General features: G+C 46.1%; 1 protein-coding gene across 10 annotated transcripts in view; it reads left to right on the forward strand.

Annotated features, from left to right (window-relative positions):
- TLCD4 (TLC domain containing 4) overlaps positions 1-20,474 on the forward strand; it is a 78,414-nt gene that overhangs the window by 15,410 nt on the left and 42,530 nt on the right. The window contains exon 1 of one of the 10 annotated variants that reach the window (XM_032487139.1): positions 5,716-5,825. The exons of 5 other annotated variants lie outside the window; for them this stretch is intronic. Coding sequence is in view for 2 of the 5 variants with exons in the window: in XM_032487134.1 (XP_032343025.1) it covers positions 19,459-19,547 (89 nt within the window). In the remaining 3 variants the exon portion in view is untranslated. 4 more of the 10 variants (XM_032487136.1, XM_032487141.1, XM_032487134.1 and 1 more) reach the window with 4 other exon arrangements.

Here is a 20,474-nt window from a genome sequence, read left to right on the forward strand (position 1 = left end):
CCTATAATAAAAAAGAATATGAAAAGGAATACATATATATATATATATGTAAAAAATAATTTGGATTAAGACAAAGTGAATCGACAGGGAACTATATTCAATATCTCATAATAACTTTTAATAAAAAGAATATGAAAATGAATATATGTATGTATGTATATGCATGACTGGGACATTGTGCTGTGCACCAGAAATGGACACGTTGTAACTGACTGTACTTCAGTTTAAAAAAAAGACCAATAAAAGACAAACTGAATTGAAATTGAGTTCCTTTCACCTCTACGTTGATATATGAGAGGGCGTACTTTCCCTTTCTGTACCGGTAGAATACTGTGTGCACGAGACTGTGTTAACAGCCAGATGCTGATGGTTTGTACAGTGCCGTGTGGTGCAGCCCTTCCTGCGCTAACCAGAGGGCGACTCCTCGGCAGGAGCTCTAAAAGGGAAGGCAAAGCAGTTCTTTAAATCGCTTGATGCCCTTTTATTAACATTAGGTAATTGCTCAGGATAAAAAATGAGGGGAAACATGTTCCTTTGCCCTTTTCCTCTCTAGAATGTAGATTATCAGTTAAGACTCTCCCCTAGCCAGAGAACTTCCAACTCCTGAGCTCCTTGGCATCTGAGAAAAGTGGGGAGAATGTGTGTGGGGAGAACACATCAGAGCCCCCGTCTTGTAGGGTGCAGCAGGAAGTGCAGAGGCGGAGAAGACAGAAGCTCTGTCTTCAGGCAATTTAAAATCCAGGTGTGTCGCGTGATCAGACTCCCAGCACACAGCTGTGAGACTCTGAACTGTGCTTTGGACGCTGATGTGCCATAATGCCGCCTCGTCTGTTGGTGGTGGGCTTCGATGATTAGGCAGTTGTCCAGAATCCAGCTGGACTTTGGATGAGTATATGATTTTATTTATATCTAAATTCAGAAAATAGTCATTGTTTTCTTACTGACAGCAGCAATAGAGGTAGATTAGAAGATGTAGGAACAAGACTTGGACTGGTACAAAAACAAACATATGGGTTGATGGAACAGAATAGAGAGCCCAGAAATAAACATACAGACTTTTTGTCAATTAATCTTTGGTAAAGGAGGCAAGAATATACAATGGAGTAAAGACAGTCTCTTCAGCAAATGGTGGTGGGAAAACTGGGCAGCTGCATGTTAATCAGTGAAGTTAGAATGCTCCCTCACACCATACAGAAAAATAAACTCAAAATGGCTTACAGACTTAAACATTAGACAAGACACTATACACCTCCTAGAAGAAAACATAGGCAAAGCATCCTCTGACATAAACTTAGCAGTGTTCTCCTAGGACAGTCTACCCAGGCAATAGAAATGCTCCGTATCTTATAGTAACCTATAATGAAAAATAATATGAAAATGAGTATATGTGTGTATATGAATGACTGAATTATGCTGTGCACCAGAAACTGACACAGCATTGTAAACTGACTATACTTCCATTAAAAAAAAAAAAAGTTGTAAAAAATTTTTTTAAAAATATAGTAAGAGGTGAATGCTCCAAAGTCAGAGAGTAGTGGGAAAGTAAAATAACAATCTGTTTATGGAATAAGGTTGGTTAGTTTCAATTTGCATATCTTTAATTTGCACTAAATTGATAGTGTACAAAGGGGTTTACAATATATAAACCACAAGAAGGAAAAAGACGGGAGAAAAGTACACAGCAGATGAGAGATCTCAATAAACTTTGGAAGCCAGAAGTTGGATGGAGTAAAGATGCAATCATCCTTTGTTATCCTGGGGGGGTGGTTGCAGGACCTTCTTTGGGTATCAGAACCTATGGATACTCAAGATCCTTACGTGAAACAGCAAGGTACAGTCTGCCCTCCCTATTCCCTGGTTCCACATCCACAGATATGGTAGGCCGACCGTAATTGACTTGGCAGAGTGGGAGAGGGCTAACCTAAGTGACTGGAGGAGACATAACATTTGGAAGCGCAGTGCACCATGGAAGGCAAGGGTGAGGCATAGGCCTGAAGAAGGATTGCCCTAAAGTTATTTACAAAGCTCTTGGACCCCTGAGTCCCTCCGCGACCCCATAAAGCCTGCCTGCGCTCGTGAACTGCACCCTGACTGTGCCTCTGCCAACATGACCTTTCTGTGAAGTATGACGTTTCTTTTCTGGAGAAAGTTTATTTTTTGATGGAGAGTTCCCAGAACAGAAGGCCCAATCAGAGAATGGGAAAGACAAATATGTGTGAAATAGAAACTTCAGAACGTTGGAAGCTAAAGTTAAGTAATTTAATTCTCCTGGTCCAGATTTCTCAATCTTGGCATGACTGACATTTGGGGCTGGAAATCCTTTGTCGTGGCGGGGGGGGGGGGGGCTGTCCTGCGCATTGTAAGGGTTAGCAGCCTCTGTGGCCTCTACTCATTAGATGCAGTGCAGGCCCCTTTTCCCTGTGGTGACAATCAAAAATATCACTGTACATTGCCAAAGAGCTGGGGGTGGGGAGAATCAACTTCCCCTTCCCCCCATTTAGAACCTCGTCTTAGACAATAGGAAAGAAAACTGCAGAGATGATCAATAGATAAAAGGACAATAAATCTAGAGAATAATATTGAAGTCCCAACATCCTACTAACATGAGTTCATAAAGAGAGAACAGAGAAAGTAGGAGGGAGAAAATTAGCAAAGAAATAACAGGAAAAAATTGCAGATAAGGTAAAAAGAACCCCTGAATATTCAGCACAATCAGTGAAAAAAAGAACCATTCTCAGGCACATTGTGTGAACTTTCAGATTACCAGAGACAATGGGAAGATTCTAGAAGGAAAAACAGGTCAGATATAGAGGAATGGGCACTAGAAAGGTACTAGGCATAGACATTAGTCAATGGCAACACTGGAAGTTAAAGACAGGGGAACAGTGCTTTAAAAAATGCTGAGAGAAAATGATCTTCAGTTTACCCAAATTATCAATCAAGGATGAGAATAGAATAAAGACATTTGCAGACATTCAAGCCCTCCAAAAATTTATCTCCTGTGCACCCCTTCTGAGTAAGCAACTGGGGTTTGTGCTTTAGCAAAATAAGAGAGTAAACGAAAAATCATGTGTTTGGCCATTAGAAGATATTATTGATGGGCATTTGATAGATAGGTTGAAGCATTTGTATAAAATTCAGGTTAGATACATTAAAAAAAGTGAAACAACAAGGCATTTTTTTTTAACTCCAGAAAAAATAGGAGATTTTCAAGAAAAGCGTTATCACAGTACCTTATTTGATTCGGCAACACCCTATATTTACATTGTCAAGATGATATAAACCCTAATTACTGACTTGAAGGCTGTGTTAGGAGGAAAGGTGAGGGCGGAGTAGTGGTAGTGGTGTGTGTCAAAGAGTTAAATCCTCAACTGCCATAACAAGAAGTCAAGAAATTATGTCTACAACGGACAATCAAGAAACATTGGTAGAAGTTTATCACTGAGGAAATGAAGCACACCTAGCAGGGTTACGCGGAACGTGGGGTGAGGCTAGTCGGGGAGAAGTTGGTCAGGGGACAAAAGGACTCATGGTGGTTTTTAGTTAAAAGCCTTTAAGAACCACTGGAATTTTCACTTATACGTATTACTTTCATTAAAAATAAAAATGCAAACAAAAGCAATACATACATATTATAGGAAGAAAAGCTCATAAAGTAAGAGAAACAAAAGGAACACAAAAGACATAGACTCTCACCCACCCAGAGATAACCACTGTTAATACCCTGAAATAGTTTCTTCTTGAAAAATTTTGAAAAACAAATGAAAGTACTTTTAATTATTCAAAAAAACCTTACAAAAATTCTTGATACGCTAAAACTACAAATAAGGGGGGGGGGAAGTAGTGCCAGGAGTCATTCATTTTTGACTAGATAAACTTTTCTGATCGATGCCACTTGAGTTACGTCTTCACTGACAGAGCAGAATGGAGAATTGAGTCCATTTCCCCAAAATCCTTTTGTTTTAATTATCTTGTTATTTCAGAAAGAAGCAGCTTTTGGTCTCAGTTTTCTAAATAATTAGCTCTAATTAGAAGTTTAGGAATTTTTTGAAACAGAAATGTATCAGGAAAATTTGCCTTAAAAGAATTTTCATATTTTTTTCCTCTTTTTAAGTGTGAATGGATAATTTCATTTCTCTGAACTCTTTCTTTGAACTGTTTCAATAAGCAAACATATAAAAAGTGCAGTCCAGCTTTGAGAGCTCATATTTTAAAATGCAGAAAAACTTCAGGTTAGTAAATACAGAAGTTGGGGGAACTGTCCTTGAAAAAAGAGCACTGGGTAAAACAAAGTTAAGGACAGTAATTAAGGATTTAAATGTGAATAATGAAATGGCTATTTTTGAAGAAATTAAGCAGCATTAAGATTTTGAGGAAAAATAAGCAGCTGGTATATTTTTCTATCTCCTAGGGTCATTGAGTTTTAATTAGTTTAAAAGTTTCAAAATTCAACTAATATTTACTGAATTCCTTTCATATCTCAGGCCTCGTGCACTTGCATACTCCCTATAATCTCAAAACAATCCTGCGGATTTGATGAAGGCATGTAAGTGGCACAAGAGTACACTGTACTTCTGTGGGTTTACTTGAGGATAGGCAGATCAAAGATAAACATGGTGTGTTTAACTGGAAGGAACAGAGCAACCATCAGCCCTGCAGGTGAGCTCAGGAGAGAGTCTGGAAGAGGGAGTGGTACATATTCCTGAGATGACATGTGTACACTGTACTTGCAGGGCTGACCCCACAGATGTTCACATACAACCCGCCTGCCTGTGGACAGTTATGAAATACGCTGTGTGAGAGCACAGGGCAGATATGGGCAAACCGAAGTTGTCATAGGCTGTGCACATTGTGAAACAACTGTGATGTTGCAGGTGTGGTCAAAGGGCATTGGAGCCCTGGCATGTTCTGAGAGTCTTGGGGAGGAAAAGGGGAACAGGCACTCGGGGGCTTAGATCTTCCTCTCTGCTGGACTGCAGGGCTGGTTTCTGTCCCTGTATGTTGGAGTGGGTTTTGTCTTTTCCAAGTCAGTCTGAGGTCCACTTGCCAAGACACTTCAGAGGTGTCTATAAATTATAATCCCCATTTTATGGATAAAGAAACTGAGCCTCGGTGAGGTTTAGTTAACTAAAGTCTGTGTGCTTGTGTGCATGTATATACTGGGTAAAATATATTAGCTCTACTGATAGACATTCCTTAGAAATAAAGAACTATCCTACGTTATTAATGGTGGTGTTTACAAATTAATTACTTTAGAACGCACCTCTTTCTAAAAAGGCTTTGTGATTATTCTTTTGCAAATCATAACAGCCTAAGTGTACGTCTTAATTATTTTGTTTTATTCTAAACAATTCTATCTTGTTGATCCAGAACACTTGGAAGTTTTTGAGACCATATTTAACAGGTCAAAATACCTACTGTTTAATGGCAAACTCTATGCACTAGACAACTTGGAATTCTCAGCCAGCACCCCAAATTCCAAATCCTAATTCCCCACTTTGACAGCTGAGGGGCTCCGGGTGTAGGTGGGGTGTTGGTGCACTCTCCCGGGTGTTTTTCAGGGATTCCGGAGGAGGGTGCTCCCAGAGAACTTGCCTCTTCCACACACGCCCGCTACCCAGTTTGGAACGCACCTGCAGCCCCAAGCAAAAGCAGCGTGGGACTCATCTTCGGCCAAGTGGGACGTGGCAGGAAAGGTCAACAATTGCCCTTTCACCTCCTTTTTGATGATTAAACCATGCGCTTCATTTATGCAGAATCTGGACACTTAAGGCAGAATGTAAACTCATAATCTGCAAAGAATTTTGGTTACATGGCGAGCCCAGGTACTGACCACTGCGGAAGCGGACTCAGACAATTCTCCCCACTTGCTAGTTTTGTTACTTGCTTTGCAAAGCTGAGGAACCGCACGCGCTGTCCCTGGCGAGGTGTGCTCTCCCAGGATCCCACCGCAACCCTCCTCGGCTGTTCGCGCTTTTGAGCCTTTTCCGGGACCCTAGTTCCAGCACCCGAAGGTCGGCCCTGCAGCCGGCCTCGGGGCCCCGCCCACTTTGGCCGGGGGTCGGAGCCGCCGGGAGCCGGAGCCGGAGCGCCGCGGCCCCTTTAAGGAGCCGCTCTGCGGTAACCCGAGCCCGCAGTCCGGGCGGGCGCGGCGGCCGCGGCGGCAGCAGTAGCCTCAGTGACTGCTCCTTCCAGCGGCCCGGAGCCCGCGGCTCCCCTGGCTCCCGCCGAGCATCTCGCGGGCGGCTGCGGCCGGCGCCAGCCCTCGGGCCCGGCCGGATGACCAGGCGCCTGTAACCACCCGCCGCCCTCTCCCGGCCCGGCGCGCCGCCGCCCGCGCGCGAGTCGCCGCGGGACCCGGCACAGGTGACGCCGCTGGAGAGGCTTCGGGAGGAGGGCGGGCTCGCTGTGCCCCGCGGCTCTCCCGCGCCGCCGTGCGCAGCCCGCGGGCTGGGGCGCCGGGGCTTCCCGCCCCCGGCCTAGCGCGGCCAAGGGCGCCGGCGCCGGGGGCTGGGTGGGCGCCCGCAGCGCGGGAGGCGGCCCGGGGCTCCGCGGAGGGCTCCAGCAGGTGTGCACGGCCGGCGCGGCATCCTCCCGGCCCGGCGGGCTTCGGCGCCGCTCGGGGTGCAGGTGGTGTCCCGGGCCCGCGGCCCCCGCGCCGCTCCGACGCCCCGCGTTCCACTCGCGTTTCCCGGGCTGTGCCATTCGGGCTGCTGGGGCTGCCCAGCGGCGCCTCCTGGGTCTCAGCTCGCAGGGGTGGGTGCTGCGGGCATCCAGGGCAAGCCTGCCTGTTAGAGGCCAGTACACGGTCAGGTGCATCAAGTAGGTAAGTCCCCCCCCCCCCCCATGAAACAAGAAGCTTTTATTTAGCCTTGCAGCCCTCAAGTGGGTCCCATTTTTAGCCACCGAGTGCTGAAGAGTCTAGTGGGAGAGGGACTGGGCGCAGAGTCAGAGGGAGGAATTGGTTTCTATTTCCAGCTGTACCATTGTAACCCCGAGCAAGTTCATTAAACTAAGTGCCTCGGTCTACCCAGCCGTGAAATGGGATCTGTAATGCTAGCATTTTCAAACCGCCCTCTGTGAAAGCACTCATTTAGGGTCACTGTTGCTGGCCAGTATTTTCTTAGATGTGTGAGTGTGGTGCAAGGTTTTATATGAAATTTTAAAATTGCCCTTGAAGAGTGATCTTTGATAATGTTTAAATGAATCCAATTCTAGTTTGGGGACAAGATGGAAGAGTCTGTTTGGATGTTAGGAGTTGATGTGTGAGGTAGGGAGGAAACTCATTTTAGTAAAATCTTCGCTCAGTCATAAATGGAACTGAGAAAAATGAATCCTAGAATTGTGTGTTTTAAGTGAGATGCTGCTGCATCCTCGTGTAGCTAGTTACGGTAAAACTAAAGCGTCCCTGTGCCCTTTTAGGTGTGCTACCTGTGAAGTAGAGAATTTCCCCCTTGTTTGTCTTGGTGGTGAAGCGAAATTAGAAGAGTGAACTCCTGCCGCATTAGAACATTTGAAAGAATGCTTGAGGAGCGATGGATTTTAGTTTACTTGCCATCCTTCCTTCAGTGCCATCAGATGATCCTGAGGGTAATATATTTTGAGGGTGTTTTTTCCTCCACCCCTGCACCTCCTTTTGCCCAGAGTTGGAATCATTCTCGTGTGATCGTGTGTGAGTTCTACCTGTCTAGAGCTGGGTGCCTCAAACCCAGCTGCCCAGTCAGTCGTGATTATTTACATACACTGTTAGCTTTTGTTTCCTTCCACTGGAAGCCTTCTTTACCTCGTCAGAAAGAATAATGGCTCTTTGCAACTCAAGTGGTATACTTGGAAGTGCCTAGGAATGGCAGTGGTCGAGGGGCCGAAACTTTATAGTAAATTCCAAAGAAGCAAGTCTTCTACGTTGACCCTAAGCTGTGGTTACAAGATCTGACCTATCCCTGCGCTCGTTTCCTGAAATCTCCATCGGAGGGAGAGTCGTTTGATTAGCAAGGTAAATGCAGGCCTCCGGGGCAGGGAGCCCTCAGAAGTGTAACTCAGAGCTGGTCTGGTTTAAGACATTCCCAGTGAGGAGTCAGGGAGGAGGAAGTGGCCACTTGGGAGGGGACAGACAGGCTTCCCTGCCGGTAACCAGATGCCTACCAGAGAGGCGGTAAAGGAGCCCTGCATTTCCCAACTGGCAAATGGGAAAAGGGCATGCGTGCAGAGAGGGAGTAGGGGGGGCCGGGAGGAGAACTCTGGAATGTGCCCTAGATGTGCGCCGCCTTTCTGTCTTTACCTCTGAGAGTATTTCGTGCCCTTCAGGGTCTAGGGCAGCTCTTCCTCAGTTCTCAGACCTGTTCACTCCCTCCCTTGGTGCTCCACCTGAGGCCCCATGTGGAGGTGCCTCCCTCAAAGCTGGCCTCCCTTGTAAGGCAGGACGCTGAGCAGGTTACTTCATAAGAAACCTTCAGACCTCAGTGTTTCCCCACGCCCTTCTTCTCAAACTAACGTCCTGTATCCTACAGATTAAAGACTCATTTAGCTTCGCTATCTCTTGGACAATTAAAAAGTGGGATACTCCGTTTGACTGAGAAAAGTAAACCGAACAGTCTAAAGATACAGAAATAGAGGAAGATAATGCATGAATTGTCTGGGTGAGAACCGTGGGCGATGGGCAGGGAGAGCAGGGCTGGGGGTGGACTTGTGCTGGACAGCCCGTGCCCTCGGCCTTGAGAGAGGGAAGGAGGCCCCCACGCTCCTGCAGCCGCCTTGTGCTTCCTCTCCTTCCATTTGCCTGGTGAGAGGAGGAAGATGGCAACATGGAGGTGGCGTCACCATCTGTTCTCAAGGATGGGAGACAGATTTTAATTCAACGTGAGGGCTAAGCTATATTCACCTGGCGCTGGTGTCAGGCACTGGATGTATTACGCCAGGAACGCAGGGTATCAGGAAAGTTAATTTTGTAGGAGAATCTAAGGTATTTCAGGAGTGACTTTGGTGGTGGTTTTTCTCGCTGGAGATAAAAGGCAGCATACAAAGAAACGGAGCCGCACTGCTCTGGGTTTGTTGTTCACAGTAAGACGGTCGGAGGTGCTGCAGTCTGATCCCAGACCTGAAAAGAGGGCAAAGGATAGCAAACAAAAGTTTTTCTTGTGCTTAGAACATTGATCTACTCAAGGAGGAGGCAATCCTGTGGCGACATGACGAGGAGCTTGTGAGTCACTGTAAAAGGCCAAGGTTTGTGCAAACAGCCTATGAAGAAGACAGCTGGCAGTCTGTTCAGAGCTTGAGCCTGCATGGGGCTTGGGGGAAGGAGTTGCGGAACAGCGGGCCCAGCAGCTGGGGCGGGTGGAGGCGCTGACGAGATGGACAAAGGCTCGTTTCAGACATTTTCAGATTACAACACTGTACAAAATGTATTTTTACTTTGAGACCCAGGCCATCAGTAAGTATGACTGGCACAATTGCCATGAAACAGTACGTACCCTTACTGTGTATTGCTTCCATTTTTGTTTCTATTTCTACTCGTTCTGTTTCTGGTCTGTGTTCTGAAAAACTCAACTCTTAATGGATCACAGTCCACTCTTTGGAAACCATTTGTCTAATAGAGGGAAACACAGGCTGCCGTGAAGCAGGCTGGGCACTGGGGTTGAAGATGCTGGAGGGGGTAGAGTGGGGAGCAGAGAATTGGTCGGGAGATACCTGGACCCTGTCGGTGGGGACAGGTAGGAGCATGGAAGCCCTTTTGGTGTCTAATGGGTGCAGGACTCACATTAGTGAAAGGCAGCTGGATGGGCAGGTGCAAAACTAGAACTTCACCAGTTCTGTCCACTTCAAAGCAAAACAGTAGGCTTTAAGGGAAGAGGAGGTGTGGAAGGAGGAAACTGAGATTTGAAAGCAGTGTCTTTAAAGCAGTAGATTTTTCTCTGTAGGTTAAATAGGAAGATAAATGGAGCCAGAATAAGTTGGCTGATGGATTTAGGCCACTTTCATCAGCTGGCTAGGGAGCAAAGGGCCCCACCGCGAGGAGTGCGTGGGTAGGTGGCATACGTCTCCCCATCCAGCTTTGAGAAGTTCGTGCAGAAGAAGAGGATGGAATGTGTTGTTTCAAAACCCCATTTGCTGATCAAACTCCTTAAGAAGTTGGCTGCTTGCCTCACAGTGAATTGGGAAAGTATTCTCATTATGTTTTATGAAAGGGTTAGATTATCAAGACTTCCTCAGACATCTATTTCAAGATCTACAATCAAACTGGGACCATCAGTCATAGTCTTCGGGATTGCCAGAAAAGCTTCTTGGAGAAATAGGTGAGGCGGCATCCAGCATCCTTGGGCTAATTCCAGTAGCTATGCCCTAGAGTTAATCAAGGGCAAAGTCTATCTGCAGGCCTTTGATTTCCTTTTTATAGTAATTAACGTCTGACTCCAACACCTGACACCCACACCAGTGGACAAAATACGACAAAGCCTGGAGGAAAACGTACACGGGTATCAAAGATCAGCCGGGTTGCTTGGTTACTGCTTGCTGTTATCATCCACATCCTGACCTAGTTGGAGCCTTCCTTTGACCCATTCCTGCCTTGTCTGATTTTCTTACCTTAGTTGATGCATTTTCAGTGTTTGACTGCACCTCTCCTCCTCCGCCTGCTGTCTAATGCTTTCAGCCCTGGTTCCTCTGATGTTATCTCTGAGCTGCAGACGTATTGTCTCCACCTGACGCCACGGAGCCCAGATTGGAAGCCCATGCTGGACCCCAGCCTGGGCTGTGTTGGTGTCCACCGTATCCTGCCAAGGCCACCTTAGAAATAACTGGACATCAATGGGTTTACACACTGGTTTTGATTTAACTTTGCAATTTTCGGGACATGGAGAAATCAACTTGGTCAAGTTAAGTTAATTAGCTTTCTCCAAAATAGACTTTAAAAACCTTTAAAAAGTACATTTTGAAGGCATAGAACACTTCTCCTTGTTTGGTACGTGTTTATTTCGTGGAAGGGGAGGAAGAAGGAATTTTCATTTGATAAAAAAATTTTTGAACAAATTAAAAACCCCCTTTTACAAAATGTTTCATTTTAGGGACATAATTCCCCAAACTAGTCTTGCTGAATTTAACATGTTTTGCTCTAATACATGTAAAAATATTGAGACAATCATGAAATTAAATGCTTTATAATTTATTACATGCTATTTTAAGGACTTCTGAAGACTGCAGCTATGTCCGATTGAGAAAGATTCATTGCCTTTTCATATTTTAAAAACCTGTGTGAGTGTTACTGGACAGATCAATTTCTTACATGCTTTGTGCAGAAATCCAGGGCAAGAGGAAGTCTGCAGGGAGGAGGGCCAAGTTGCTGGAGGGGGCAGTCCTGGCCACTTGGAGCAAAGGCAGCATGTTTGGAGTATCCCAGTTTAGTATCTCTGAACAAACCCTTAAGACATTTGGCATTTGAGGATTTGAGAATGCTTCTAGCCTCAAGTCTCTAAATGTTTTCTTCAGTGTTTTTCATTTTTAAATTACAAAAGAGAAACTTGCTTATTACAGAGAACATTACAAACAGTCAGTATTCAAGAGAGTGAAAGTTCACGTCTTCCCCTTTCCCCAGCTCCCACCTCCCCAGTTTCACCCCCAAACTCAGTTATCAGTTTTGGGGGTACAGCCCTTCAGACCTTTTTTTCCCTCTACAAATGCCAAAATGTACCCAGCTATGTATTTATGAAAAAAAAGTATCATTTCGCAGCCTACTTTTCCCCCCACTTTGTAGTATGAGATGGCTGTTCCTCCCTGTGCTCTTGTTCATTGCAGTGTTGGTGTAATTTGTGACGGCGTGCCTGTACCAGCGCGTTTAACCGCTTCCCTGTCGTTAGACCTTAAGCTTACTTCTGATAAGTAATGATGCTGCAGGAAACACACTTGCACATGCATCCTTTTACACTTATGTGAATTTATTTTGAGGATAGAAGATAAAATCATTAGTATACTGCTTATTTTATGTTTCAGGTAACACAGAGTTATCAAAACGGACATGTTCTGCTATTTAATTACCCAAATACTCATTTCGCAGTAAAAGCACAGCCCTGAACACTACAGGGATTTTACAGTGGGGGCAACACACAGCCCTTGCTTACACGAGCTCACTCTCTAGAGTAGGGGGATTAGGCGTCCCAATGACTATAACATCTTTTCTTTTATTTATGCTCCACCTTGTTCCAGAAATGACAAGGGGAGGCATACAAAGATGCACATAACATGACAAGATGAAGTAGACTTAGGATAAGAAATAAAAATCAGTCACAGGAGGATGTGATGGAGGGGTGAGTGAGGCTGGGAGGTGTGCTTTGAAGTACCCTTCTTCCTGGAGGTTCTGGCCCTCAGCTTTCCAGCAGCCAAAGAGAAGAAGCAAACAGTCCAGAGCAAGCATCAAGGTGTCCCCCAAAAAACCAAATTGGAGAAGCCCATCTGTTCTCGATTCGAGGAGGTGAGAGAAATTTCTGCTTTGGATTTTCATCAAGAAAATGCTGTATTTGCAGTGACCAGCATCCCCAGCAACATTCCTGGGGCTAAGCAGTAAAACCTAGCGCCCTTGCTTTACGGTGCCATTTCATCTCCTGTGCCTCCGGGCTAGCCGGGGCTGTCACGCCTTGGCACTGCCCAGGGAAGGGTCACTAGGGTGAGGTGTAAGTTCATGGGTTTAATCCAGAAATAGCTTCACGAGGACTGAGAGGGATACGTGACCAATGAAAACAGCAATCTGATATCATTCCTGGACAATTTTTTCTACAAGGCAGTACAGAGTATATAATTTTAGTGGAACTTCTGTGAAGAATCCTAAGAATTACCCAAGAATCCTAAGCTTGCAACTTACAAAGCAAGAAGTGAGGGTGTTTTTGGATGGCATTCATAACAGAGGTTGTTTAAGATAAGATAAGATAAGATAAGATAACATAACATAACATAACATAAAATAAAATAAACAAGAGCAAAACTCTACACTTGGTATTGTTCACATTGATCAGCTCTATCAGTTAGAAAGGATCAGAGCACCTTTCCAAAAAGCCTTGAGAACATCTCCAAGCCTAAAATTGTTGATAGGTTGCATAAGGTGAGTGTGTTACTGGGATTAGAGACCCACAAGCTGGGGCATCTTGACCCGATTGCGTGAAGCTGGGGAAAGTTCGGCTTTCGTGAGCTACCTGGAGCTGAGCGTCCGTAACCTCGTCTGCTTGAATCTTGCCTCGGGAACGCTGCCCCAGAACAATTCTTTATTACCAAGTCTGAGAGCCGAGCTTAGGTGTTTTACAGGACTGATGGTCTGTAGTAAATGTGAAACTTGAGGTCACCTGAAGCCGCATCTGGTCTGTTTCACGCATCATCTCCTCTCTGGCCTGTGAAACAGTTTGAGGAAACGTGTCACTGTGTTTAGGTTTTTCGGCTCCCTGATTGTGCCACACTAGGTACTGAGTCAGATAAAGTACCATGTTTATTGGAGAGGCATGCAGCTGCAATCAGTCTGGGGCAGTGGCAGTCTTACGGAAGGAGGTCAGAAAGACCACTCCCAAAGCACCTCAGGTAGGGTTTTAAGTGTTTCTTAGGTAACAGAATAAAAATCCACCTAGAGAGTTCAGTAACAAGCCTTGGTTGTCTTCTCATTTAAGCCACCAAATTCCCCAATCAGATCATAGTTGCAGACGGGCTTCAGGGCCCTTAGGCCAAAGGTTAAAAGGCAGGAGAAATGATCACACTGATTAAGAGACGGGATAGCCTTTCCCTCCGACTTGCCGTCGGAGAGACAGCTGGGGCACTCCCCGGCTGGGCAAGGGCAGTAATAATTAGTGATGCCCTTTACTGAGTGGTGCTTTGAACTACTGCTGAGTAACCAACCACCCCCAAAGCCTGGTGACTTAAAGCAGTGATTTCTTTTTTCCTGTGGTTCTGTGGGTGGCCGGGCAGTTCCTCGGCTGGTTATCTGCTCACTCATGGGTCTGCATTCAGCTGGGGGGTCGGCCGGGCAGGAAGGCTGGCAGCGGGGCTGGTGGTTGGCGTGAGTGTGGCCTGTCTGCGGGCAGCCTCAGTTCTCCGCGCGGCCTCGCCCTCCAGGAGGCTGGCAGCTCCCTTTACACGGATGGACGGCTCAGGGCAGTGCTGCAGGAGAGGGGCAGCAGGCGCCGCAAGGTCTTTTGAGACCCCCTGGACCTTCACAGCCTTTCCTCTGCTGCATCCTGTCTGTCAGCACGTGGCCAGGCCAACCCAGATTCCTGGGGCAAAGACATAGACTCCACCTCTGGGTGATAGGGTGGCAGTGTCACATTACAAAGGGATCCGTGGTCATTAAATGATTTACTGCAAGTGGCAGCAACTGCCAAGCACTGTGCTAGGTGAATTTAACTTGTCCCATTTAAGCCACATAACCGTCTTGCACCGCTGGCTTTCTCATCTCCATTTTATAGAACCTGCAGGTCAAGAGGTCATAGTCTTCTTGCCCAAGAACACCTCGTACAGCCTGGGGTTGCATTCTAGCTCGCTCTCTCTAGCTGAATGGAATTAGAACTCAACAGGTGGGAAAAATTCACTGAATTGTTCTTCAACCCCTGCAACCCATTCAATACAGTCTCCTGTTTCCTGTGGGGAGCAGGCAAAAGAGAGGGAGAACGTGGGTAGGCAAAGCCCTACCTCAGCCACCTCCTGCGTCCTGAGGACCTCCCAGGGGTAATCAGATGGGCAGTTTGGAGGTGAGAAGGACCTCCCTGTCTCCTTAGGTTCTGACTGCCTAGGTTGCTTGGCAGATGTCCCAGTGATTCCTTAAAAAAAAAAAAAAAAAAAAAGAAAGAACAAAACATAATTGGAAAAATCTTGCTCTGTCCAGCTTTTTCTTGATTTCACAGTTTTGGCAGAAAGCCAAGAGATATCCCAAGCCAGGAGGCTCCTTCCATGATCCCTCCAGGAATGGAAGAGCAGAGGTGTGGAAGTAAGTACATCAGAAGTGGTGGAGGTTGAGTGCAGAACCTCACCCCTCTTCCAGGGTCCCCCAGGTGATGCGGTGCCAGCCGGTCCCTGCTTCAGTGGCAGGGCCCCTCACTCACTCACACCCTGTCTGCGGCTCAAGGAGTGTGTTATGTCTGCAATGCTGATTTCCTTAAAGATGGGCCCTAAAATTGTATAAGCTTCCAACCCCTTACTTTTTCTGTGTCAGGTGCTGTGCGTGTGACTTCTAATTGCTGTTGGCTTCTGGCTTAAGGCATTCTGATTTATCCCAAATCCAGTGGCTATGTTTGGAACTCATAGATTTAAAAAACAAAGGCTTGTTTATGAAAGTTTTGAATGGGGTACAATGCTAAGAGGCAACATTTATCAAGCAAATAAAATGTGCCGTCTGTGCTCTGAGCCTTAAGACCCTAGAGAATGAACTCCTGAAGTCTCCTAAGGGGAGAATTCTTCAGCGGGTTGGGAGTTGGGAAAGGAGACCTTTTTCATTGCCAGCTCCCTCACAGCCGCATTCTTGTTAGGCATTATAAAGACAAATCCCAAGCCGAGAGTCAGTGTAAAATGAGATACAGGATTTTAAATAAGACCAAAAGAAAAAAGCTGACATGATGTAGATTGACTATACTGGATTTCATTTTTAAATTTTTAAGTTAATCGGGAGGACATGTAAAAAAGTATTAATAAATGTAACGTAGGAGAATAAGAATGAAAGTTTTGTTAACATTCTAATTAAAAATACCTATTATAGAAGGGAGAATTGATCAAGTGCTGTGCAAAATTAAGGGGGAAAATTATTTCTTGGACGAGTAGGAATTTTCAGGGAGGGGTTAAGGAGATGGGGTTACCCTCACCCTTGCTGTGTCAGTATCTCTTGGTGGGGATGCTGGGCTGTGTGAAAAATACATGTCAAGAAACCTTATGCCCCCTGCTCCCCCAGAAAACAAACTATAGGAAGAAAGACGACAGATTCTTCTCGGCTGGTGGGAGTAACAGAATGTGTACTGAGACGGTGCTGTGTGGTGTGGGAGGGGTTGGGGGGAAGCTCTGGGATGTGAAAATTTGCAAAACACTAAATTACAGGGATTGCATTCCCAGAAGGCACTGAACAAAGGATGTCAAGAGACAGACAGGACTGTGAGGGAGGAAAGGGAACTCAAGGAGACCTGTAGCAACACGAACTGCCTGTCAGAACCGTTCTCGGACACTTGTAGTGAGCTGGGGTCGTGTCCCTTGAGTGAGGCTGTTTCTTGCTGGGGGTGGGTGACGCTTTTTAAATTTTTTTTTATTTAAATGTTTTGAGGCGGGAGGACATCATTAGGTCTGTTTGTTTACCTTTTCTTGATGGAGGACCTGGGGATTGGACCCAGGGCCTCGTGCGTGCTAAGCATGCTCTCTGCCCCTTGAGCTATACCTTCCGCCCGACTCTTTTTTTTTTTAAATTTCAGAGTGATTTATTTTTCCAGTTGAAGTATAGTCAGTTTACCGTGTTGTGTCAATTGCTGGTGTCCAGTAGAATGTTTAGTGGGTAGGTCATACAGCCAGTTTAGGGAACAGAGTTCAGCCTCCTTCCTGCTCTAGCATCCTGTGATTGAAATTATTACATAGAATTATGGGGGAAATAAAGGCCAGTTAGAAATGTGTGAATGTTTAACCTGAAATACATTACTCTCTGTTCTCATTAAAAATCTATAATCCAAAAAAGTTGTTTCAGGGAATTGCCAACGTCAGTTGCCAAGGTCTGTAACAGGCAGGTTCGAATCATTTTTCTTTAACTTGAATTCTGTCACATGCTTTTGGAGAAGAAAGTGTTGAAAGAATGGGAATATATGAAGGGTGCCCTTATGCACAACTCAGTCTCTTAACAGGGAAGAACCATAGAGAAATCTCTTCTATGGAAATAAGCAATTCCTTGTTAAGTCTTTATTTTTTTTAACTTTTAAAAATAGTTCTCTCTCTCCTTTTTAAAATTTGAGGGTTGTATTTATTAATTTTTTTGGTGGGGGGAGGTGGTTAGGTTTATTTATTTATTTTTAGAGGTGGTGCTGGGGATTGAACCCAGGATCTTGTGTGTGCTAAGCATGCGCTCTACCCCTTGAGCTATATCCCCCCGCTGTTAAATCTTAAGTATCATCATATATCTGAGAAAGGGAGTGTAACTTCATCATATTAATAGAGGGTTCCTTAGCCTTTCCTGGTTCAGTCTTCGTTTCTTCCCATTTGCTTCATTTTAAAGAGCAGTACCACGAAGATCGGAGGACCACAGACGGGAGGGTGGCTTTTATGCAGAAGGCTCTCTTTCGACTTTCACCCTGATGCTGATGGTTCTTGGAACTTGATGCTCAGAAGCGAAAAAGGGTGGAATGTTTTCTGCCTGTAATTCTAACCTGTTTTTCAACACACAATTAACAACAATGATAAAAAACAAAAACTAACTGCAGTTAGCTGAAAGCTTGGTGTGCATTTGATTAGATGCTTAAGTTTTTACATGAAGGAAAGTCAGAAGTGGGTAGTGTGGTAAGTTGTTCTTTACTACAGGGTTTTGTGTCTCTGGTTAATCGTTGACATTTTGTGAGCACTGAGAAAGACAGTTGCAATGTACCACCCATATGAAAATGCAAATAAAACCATTATGAGTGGGGAGCAGGTATTTTTTGGTAGGGTTTTTGTTTGGTCTGGTAAATTTCTCATTTTTTATATTCGTGTGTCGTTGACAAATGATTTACAGTTTGCTAATAGAGACTTTTTAAGCACTTTTACATGTTAGAGCTGCTGACACGGCAGAAAAATCACTAGATAAGTACTCTTGTAATCGGTGAGAAGTTGAGCTTGGTTTGAAATGCCTTTGACATGCTGTGTGGTGCCGACAGCTAGGCAGCTGGCCGTATGTGTCAGGGGCTCAGAGGGGAGACCTGGGGTGGGGACTTGAACTTGGGACTTTTCTGCGTGTAAATGGTGACTGAAGCCACAGGTATGGGTGAAACCACATAGGAAACACGTAGGGAGAAGAGGGCCCGGGCCCGAGCCCTGGGGAATTCTGTACTTAGTGTCCGGGCAGAGGAAGAAGTGTGGTGGTGGTGGTGTGGAAACGCAGGGCAGAAAGTGTTTCAAGGAGAAAATGGTCAGTAGTGTCCGATGTGGCTGAGATGTCAGGTGCCATGGAGGTCACACAGAGAAGTCATTGCTGACCTGAGCAGTAGCTACTGCAGGGGAGTGACGAGGGTGGGGACAAGAATGAAGTGGGCTGAGGAGTGGGAGAGATGAGAAATGATGACAGTATAGACAAACCTTTCTAGAACTTTGTCTTAAAGGTCGGGGGGAGGGTGAAGGAGAGGGAGAGAGGGCCAGAGACCACACTGGAAGGGAGATACAGGATTGATGAAGAGGTGGTGAGTCTGTTGACTTTTGACTGGGAACTTGAGCCTGTTTAAAAGCCAATAGAAAGATCTAGTTGGGGAGAGAATAAAGGATAATAGGGAGCAAAAGTTTCTCAAGAAGGCCAGAGGTTGTCTCCAAAGTCCTCGGGTTGGAGAGGTTGTCTAGGGATGGGAGGACAGATGGGTGAAAATGCAGGTGGAGGTGCAGGTAGTTTGAATGGTTGATAATGTGATGCTGAGAATTTTCATACATCGGCTTCTATTTTTTGTGAAGTAGGATGGGGGTTATCTGTTGAGAATGGGGGTAGACGGTTGGAGGTTTGAAGAGAGTGGGACAATTTGGACAGTTAATTGTGGAGCGTGAAAGGGTGGGTTGGCGAGGGCAATGTGGTAGGCGTGTGGGGCAGGGTTGCAGGCTGTTTGATCCTCTGCGGTTTCACACTCAGCTCTCTGCTCCATGGCTTTTCCCAGCAGTGCTCTGATTGTTCAGGGCTTGGCACCGAGTAAATCGCTGGGCACATCCGGGGCTGGAGTTTTGCCGGCTCTTGGCAGTGGAAACGGAATGTAGGGTGTTAGAAAGACTCTTACTGAAACGATGGGCCCTGGGATCTAAGCTGATTAAAGAGGGGAGTGAAAAGAGGAAAGGGTCAGTGGACTGAGGAAAAGCTGGGATCCGTGGACTTGAGAATGTCGTAATACTGAGCACACTTGAAGGAAGGGTCAACAAAGGGGGTACTTGCCATGTTACTTTGGAGGCCGAAAAGTGATGAGCAAGGGACAGTAAAGGTCTGTGGGCGGTGGAGGTGGCCTGGAAGAGGTGCCATCAGGTGAAGGACTGAACTGCTAAGGCAACCTGAGCCTTCTACACAGACAGGAAGTCACTCAGGATGATGGCGGGGCTTGAGGACGCAAGTGAACCAAGACCAAAGGCTTTGAGTGGGAGGGAGTGTTCGGGAGGTTGGACTACGGTATCAGAGAGGAGAGGGGGGGCTGGCTTAACTGACCAGCAAGACCGCAGCACCCTGGGTCTTTACAGGAGGTGAAGGATGGGAGGAGTGCGGCCTGAAGGGAGCCACGAGGAGCAACGAGGTTACAGGGCGCTCCTGACTCTGAGGGATGAGAGATGTCGCAGCCACCGCGTGGGAGGGCCGCAGAAGAGGCGTGTCTTCAGAGCACGCAGAAGGGAGGGCAGGACGGAGCACTGTTTTCTGGGTATGGAGCAGCCGTTCCAGGGGGCCTAATGGACGGGTTTGGGAGGCACAGGGGGCGATGGGCTGGGTCAGGTGGCTGGAGGGAACTTTGGAGCATGAGAGGGAGAGTCACGTGGTAGAGGATAGACTCCTGCAGTGAGGCTGCCTACGGTTTGAATGTTGGACTGATGTAGAAGGGGATGAGTTAGAGGCCTGGGGCCTAGGGGTCAGGGGAGGGTCTTGTTTCCCTTGGCTGGAGTGATGACAGTCCTGGAAACTGCACGTCCTGCCTGCTGCTGGAGGTGGCTGAGGGTGGAAGCAGAAACTTGACTGAGTGTGCACCATGTGCCCAGGACTCTTGTAAGTGCCCAGCACGATGTGGTTTATTCCCCGTGTCAGGTTAATGCTGTTGTTACCTCCCTTTTACAGATGAAGAAACTGGGGTGCAGGTAAGGCAAGTTAAGTCACTTGTCCCCGCCACACAGCTAACAAGTGGTGGAACGGAGGTTCAAACCCAAGACTGTGACAGCCCGTGTGCTTCCCACCATGTCGGATGTGCTTGACGTTTTCTTACACGTGTGATTGTGATTTTTTAACATAGGTGATAGACTGTCGGGAAGCTAATGCAGTATTTATTACAAAATTATCTTTTTAGATACCAAAATTCAGTTCAGTCTCAGAATCCCAGAATCTTATTTTGCACGTGCTCTGAAGGTTAGACTAGCGCCCACCCCTTCTGCAGACCCACCCTCCTCGTGGTCATTTCACCACATCCATGATGCGGTACTCGGACACTTCTATATTGTTAGAAGGTTCTTCCTTAAATTAAGCTGAACTATTCCTTTTCTGTAATTTTTGCCCATTTGGACCGTATTGATTAATGAAGAGCAAGTTCATTCTTTTAGCTTTCCATGTGACAGTTCTTTAGATGTTCAAAGAATGCTCGTAA

This window comes from Camelus ferus, chromosome 9 (assembly GCF_009834535.1).
Source record: "Camelus ferus isolate YT-003-E chromosome 9, BCGSAC_Cfer_1.0, whole genome shotgun sequence".
In the NCBI taxonomy this organism is placed as follows: domain Eukaryota; kingdom Metazoa; phylum Chordata; class Mammalia; order Artiodactyla; family Camelidae; genus Camelus; species Camelus ferus.